At 56.9% G+C, this 6,000-nt stretch overlaps 1 protein-coding gene across 6 annotated transcripts in view; it reads right to left on the reverse strand.

Annotated features, from left to right (window-relative positions):
• The window catches only part of HCFC1 (host cell factor C1), a 25,619-nt gene extending 19,878 nt beyond the window's left edge, over positions 1 to 5,741 (reverse strand). For all 6 annotated transcript variants that reach the window (XM_045538210.1, XM_045538209.1, XM_045538208.1 and 3 more), the window contains exon 1: positions 4,539 to 5,741. In XM_045538210.1, coding sequence (XP_045394166.1) covers positions 4,539 to 4,731 — 193 coding nt within the window. In that variant the 5' untranslated portion in view covers positions 4,732 to 5,741. The remainder of the gene's footprint in view (positions 1 to 4,538) is intronic.
• Positions 5,742 to 6,000: the final 259 nt, after the last annotated feature.

Genomic DNA, 6,000 nt, shown 5'->3' on the forward strand with positions numbered 1-6,000 from the left:
TGCGCCCAGGGCCAGGTCTCTCACTCCTAGTGCAAAAACCACCCAAGAGAAGCAGGAGCTTTCTGATGCTGAGGCAGATTAACCCTGCACAAACGATCCCTGGAAAGAGTCCACGTGAGTTACCGCAGACCTTGGTGAAGTGGCGGGTGGGCAGCAGAAAGACAAAAACCTCTCTTGGTAGATAAAGGAACAGAGCCCAGGAGGGGAAGTAACTTACCTGAGGTTACAGATTAAAACAGAGAGAGAGAGACAAGAACCTTGTCACTGACTTGACGTGATCGCTACGTGCCCGCCCAAGGGTCCCACGTACAGGCAGCCACCAGCCACCCTCACTCATGTGAGTACCCCCGTGGCCAAGGCACATAGCTATGGGGCCATCAGTCAGGATTTGGGACAAAGCTAAATGGCAAATGGGTTCAGCCTGTGGCTTTTCCATTGTACCCTGATCACCAACCCAGCTGGCCAGGCTAGAAGCGACCTGTGGGCTCCCAATCACCAGATCCTTCTATGGGACCCAAGAGGTGCTGATCTCATTCTAGAATACTCCAGGTAGGGCAGGGCCCACCCCCCCCCCACCCCATCAAGAGAAGTCTGCCAGGGAATGCATGCAGTTCCTGGTACAGAGTCCCACCGCCCTCTGAGCCCCCTGAGGACACACAGCAAGTGAGCTCTTCTCCCCTTCCACTGTCTTTCAAATCCACAGCTCTTCTCGCCCTCAATCATCTAGGGGGGTGCATCATGTAACCCAATGCCTGAACCCCTCATTCTGGATAGACTGGCTTGTCACCACCCTCCAGGCTGGCTCTCAGCTGGGAGGAGAGTTTGGGGAAAGGAGGTCATCCTTCTGCAGGACCCTGCATGGGCCAAACACCACCCTACTTTCCCCCTCCTCAGCAAGACTGAAATCCCAGCTGCTGTTCATTTCACAGGCCCCCCCACCCCTTTTCATGCTGCCAGCTCCATTTGTAGTTGCTGCTGTCTCACCACCAACCAAGAAACCAATGCCCAGGCAGCAGGGCAGATGGGCAAGTTTGAGGAATTGCCGCCTTCTTTGTTCAATCTCTCACATCAGAGCATTTCCTGTGTGGCAGACACCATGCCCAGTGCTGAGAAGCACAGAAGATATCACTCTAGTACTCATACTCCCCCATCTGGTAGGAAGGCTGTGCGCCCTTCTCCCACGATGGGACAAATATCCCGGAAGAGCTCTGAACCAAGCCCAGCTCTTGGGAGCACAGAACAAGGGCGATTGGTGGGGAGGACAGGAGGGGAAAGGGCTTCTCAGAAAAGGTGACATTTGAGCCAGACCTTGAAGGGTGAACAGAATTTCCCAACAAATGAAACTAGCAGGGCCAATCAGGAAGTGACTGTAAGAGCCCAGTAAGAGGCTAGGAGAACCTGGAATGGAGGGGAACAAATTTGATACCAGCTTGACTTGGGACCAATTAGACACAGGGACAGAGGAAAAGGGAGGCGTTTCAAAGGTGGTGGCCTGCAGCCTGTTAACCGAAGAAAGATACAGACAAGTGGGAACAGTCTCTGTGAAGGTCTGCACTCCTGCCCAATCCTGCCACCAGCTGGCAGGGTGACCCTGGACCTGTCACTTCCCCTCTTGGACCCCAATTTCCTCATCTGCAGAAAGAAGGAAGTTCCACTAGATATTTTCCAAGGTTCTTTCCAGCTCTAACAGTCCATGGATATTAAAGAACCACTGAGGCAAAAACAGCCTTAGGCAAGCACCTCAACTCTGACAGCACTCTGAATTCTCTGGCTTACCAGGTGGAAATAAAATTCCCTGGGGACAAGGACAGCAGCTACCCTATGACCTCCCCAAGGCCAACAAAGTATCCCACAACCACCGTGGCAACTGCTGCTGAAGGCCACGCACTTGCTTCCTCTCTCATATTCACATACACACCCTTCAAGTGCACACGCTCCCCCCACCCGTCACCCCAACGCAGAGCTACCCAAGACAGTGAGGAGCACACACACCCCTGGAGCTTTCTTATCTTAACAACAGGGAATGCTTCCAGATCAGATCTGTCTCCAAAGGGGCAAGTCTTTTTGAAGACTGATCCCACAGAAAGAAAAGTACAGAAGCAGAGATATGTGGGGAATATGCCTTGACCTCATTTAAAACAACAAAAGGAAACAAAACAAAGGTAAGCTGCAGAGGCAGCTGCTGGGCTGGCCACTGGCCGCTGGAGAGGGGCTGGAGCCCAGTGGGCAGCTGACAAAGGCAAAGTAACAGATAAGAAGCACATAAGGAGTAGGGAGCTGGGTCACCCAAGGAACTCGTTATGACAGTCTCCAAAATGCTACCCTGCAGGATCCCAGGGCGTCGTCTCAAGCAGCCCTTTGGAAGGCTGGCTACTCTCTTATACACAACCTGTCTTTGCAGACTGGTAATTCATTAATGCCAAAGTGGTCAATTCATTTTAATAAACTAATGAATATGCACAGGCCCCAGGAAGCCAAGGCGGTGGACTTTGGAGCTGATTGTAATTAGGCCCCTGCCCTACTTTCTAAAATTGCATTTCCCTGCCAGGGAGCCTGCTCCAGGCCTTATGAGAAGACAAAGTGGGTCCAAGGAGCTGAGATACTGCTGCTCACAGCGATGACATCTCTAAAAACAGCCCTACCACTTGATAAGCTGTATCCCTTCCCTTCGGCCTCAGCTTACTGGGCCTAATTCCTGCCACTGCAGCTGCCTAGGCTGGCAAGGAGCACCACCAACCACCCCCAGGAGGGACTGAGAAAGGCCCTGCTCCCCGGAGGCAACAGGTGCTGACAGACTCGGAATGAAAAAGCTTACCAGCCTTTCAAAGTCAACCTGGTAGGGGCAATAACCTACAACGTACAGGGAAGCCTGCACTCTCCACCTTGCAGGGTAGGGAGGGGAGCCCCAACCTCCCACTCCTCAAACCAACTTTCTCCCTCCAGGCAGCTCCACTAACTTCCCACCCCCAGAGTGACAGGCCACTGGGGGCAACATGAAGCCCACCCACTGAGGGCTTGTCTTCAGGGGTGAGGAAGTGCTAAGGATCGCCAGATGGACACAGAATGAAAAGGGTTTGTGAGCTGTGGCGGCAAGGCGGAAAGTGCTGGAAGATGGGCCTCCCTGCTGAGAAAGAGCTTCCTAAAGCCCAAGGTTCAGCGCAGGGGCTTTCTCCTGCACCCGATGAGCTACCATATCTGGCACAAAGCTACCATGTCTATGACAGAACTCCCACAGACCCTTCCTTCAGGGCCAGTCAACAGGTTATTCAGGAGCTGACCTCGTGCTAGGTGCACAAAACGGCTGAGTGGCTACCGTGGGGAAAGGATGCAACAAAGCTGCCATAGAAGGCAGCAGGCTTTCTGCCCTGGAGACCGAGCAAGGCCACCAGGCAAGGGGCGACGGTATGTGGCTCCCACGAGGGAGACGTAGAAAGTTAACCGGCACATCAGTGATACCTGGAAACAGGGAGAGGTTCCTCCTTCCTCCCGACTACCAAGTGCTTGGGTTTTAGGAGGAGGCAGAACCGGTGAGATCTTCCCCTTGATCTCACAGAATAGGTGAGATACAGGACTACCCAGCCTGCTGAGAAATAAATGGAATTCATCTTGCAAACCAGAAGGCACCAGATTAGGAAAATAGATGATTTGAAAAGATATAACGCAGAAGTAAACGCCTAAGGGGGAGGCAGATTGCTGCCCATCCTATAGGTCCCCAAGGCTCCATCATAACCCAGGTCGGATTAGAATGTTAAAGGCTGCCCCTTAAGAACACGTCCCTCCCTTTTTCTAGAGACAGAGAGCTAATCTATAATCTAGAAATTATCATTTCTCCAGAATGGGCACTAGAGATGAGGAAGAGCTGAGCAGGCGCAGAAGGAGGGAGGGAGGACTCTGTCTGCGCCAAGGGGACACATCCACCCGCCCTAGCCTGCCGGGTAATGGTGTCTGTCTGAAGTCACCACCACTGGCCAACACCCCCTCGCCCTCACCACTTGGACTAGAGGGTTTTTCTCAACTAAGGAAAAGCAACCCTCAGACACAGGAGAGTCAAAGGGTTTAAGAACCAGCAGAAGATCAGGGAAAAGCACAGAAGCCTGGCAGAGCAAAGACGAGGGGAAAGCAGATCCGTGGGGGGGGCCCCCTCGGAGGGCTTCGGAGGGGGAGTGAGGGATGGGAGAAGGGGTGGGAGGGATGGGAGAAGGGGAGGGAGGGAGGCGGATGGAAGGAGGGGGAAGGAGGGAGGTGGGAGGGAGGGGGAAGGGAGGGAGGTGGGAGGGAGGTGGGAGGGAGGGGGAAGGGAGGGAGGTGGGAGGGGGAAGGAGGGAAGGGGGAGGGAAGGGGGAGGGAGGGGGGAGGGAAGGGGGAGGGAGGGGGGAGGGAGGGGGGAGGGGGAGGAGGGAGAGAGGAGAGGAGAAGGGAGGAGGGGGAAGAGGGGGAGGGAGGGAAGAGGGAGAGGGAGGAGATGGAGGGAGGGAGAAAAGAGAGGGAAGAGATGAAGGGAGGGAAAGATCTGAGGACCCAGCGGGCTTTGCACTCACCCGTGTTGTACACGTGCAGTTCGTCCACTATTCCCTCGTTGCCACCACCAAACACCACGATGAGCTCCTTGATGGCCACAGCGCGGTGGCCGTGGCGGGGCCGGGGCACCGGACCTGACCAGCCCACCACTCGCTTCCAGCGGGGCTGCAAGAGCACCGCCGGCGAGTTGGCGGGCGACACGGCCGAAGCCATAGTTCCGGGAAAGGGTGCGGTGGGAAGAAGTCAACGAGCGGGCAGAGAGCTCCTGAATTCCTTTCACACACACCCCCTTTCGCCTAAGGCAGCTCTCACGAAGAAGCGGTTCCTCACACAGCGGTGGACGACTCCATGGAGGCCGCCATCTTAACTACCCTCCTTCCCTTCGGCTCTTCCCCTTCTTCTTGCTCACCCTGTGTCCTCAAGAGCCTCCGGAACTGTCCAGCGCCTAGGCTCGAGAAGCTGGAGGCCGCTGAGTCCCGTCGCCCTGACTACTTGCGCGGGCACTCCCGCTTACAAGCTCGAGCGGGAGGCCCTGGGAGCCGCCATCTTGAGGCGCCTCTCTCTCCTCCCTTCCTCAGTCGTAGCCCTCCCCCGCCGGAAATGGCGGAGCCCCGGCCCGGTTCCCACACCCCCAAGTCCCCAGCACTGGCCGGCTTCCGGGGCGGGTGGAAAGGAGCCACAAGAGCCGCGGTCGTCCCAGTCCCGCCGGCGCTCAGACCACAATTGTGGGAGCCGCCATCTTGAAACCGTCCCACTTCCCCGCCCAGCGCTTAGTGCACCCGCAGCTCCCGAAACAGACTCGACACCCCTAAGGAATACAAACGCGCCGGAGGCCGGTGGAACCAGCTCGAATTCTTGGGGGCTGCTTGGGGGCTCGCGCCGTACGGCTCGTGAGGTCTCGCACCTCTCCCCTTAGTCCGCCTCTGCTGCTCAGGCTGCGCCTGCCGCCCTGGGAGCCGCCATCTTGAGACTAGCTTTCCCTTCCCCCCTATTCTCTTACTCCTGGGTCAGTTCTTCCACTGCAAACCAAACGCAAGGCAGTATCCGATCCTCACTTCCCTCCTTATGACTCCTTCCACAGGAGCCGCTCCAAACAGCCAGAGTTAGGCCCCGAAGTGGCAACTGTACGGCAGAAGGAGCGGTAACGGCAGGGCGCTCATGCCTCCTCCCTGGGAGCCGCCATCTTGAGTAAAGAAGTAACAACTAAACATGGCGGCGGCGGTCGGGCGAGGGGGCGGAGCCAGTCGACGTCACTGCTTACCCCGCCCGCCCTCGCACCGCTTCGCCTCTGGACCCAAGCCTCTTAAAGGACCCCGCGCAGCCTCGCGGCGGGGATGGAGATCGGCGCCATTGCGCGCTGGGCTAGAGCTCAAGCCCGGCTCAGGTCAGGTGCAGGCGCGCCTCGCCCCACGGCTCCCCACCCACCCCCCCGCCGAGTGCGCCTCCACGCCTCCGCCCTGGGAGCCGCCATCTTGCCACTTC

This window comes from Lemur catta, chromosome X, assembly GCF_020740605.2.
Source record: "Lemur catta isolate mLemCat1 chromosome X, mLemCat1.pri, whole genome shotgun sequence".
Classification (NCBI taxonomy): Eukaryota; Metazoa; Chordata; class Mammalia; order Primates; family Lemuridae; genus Lemur; species Lemur catta.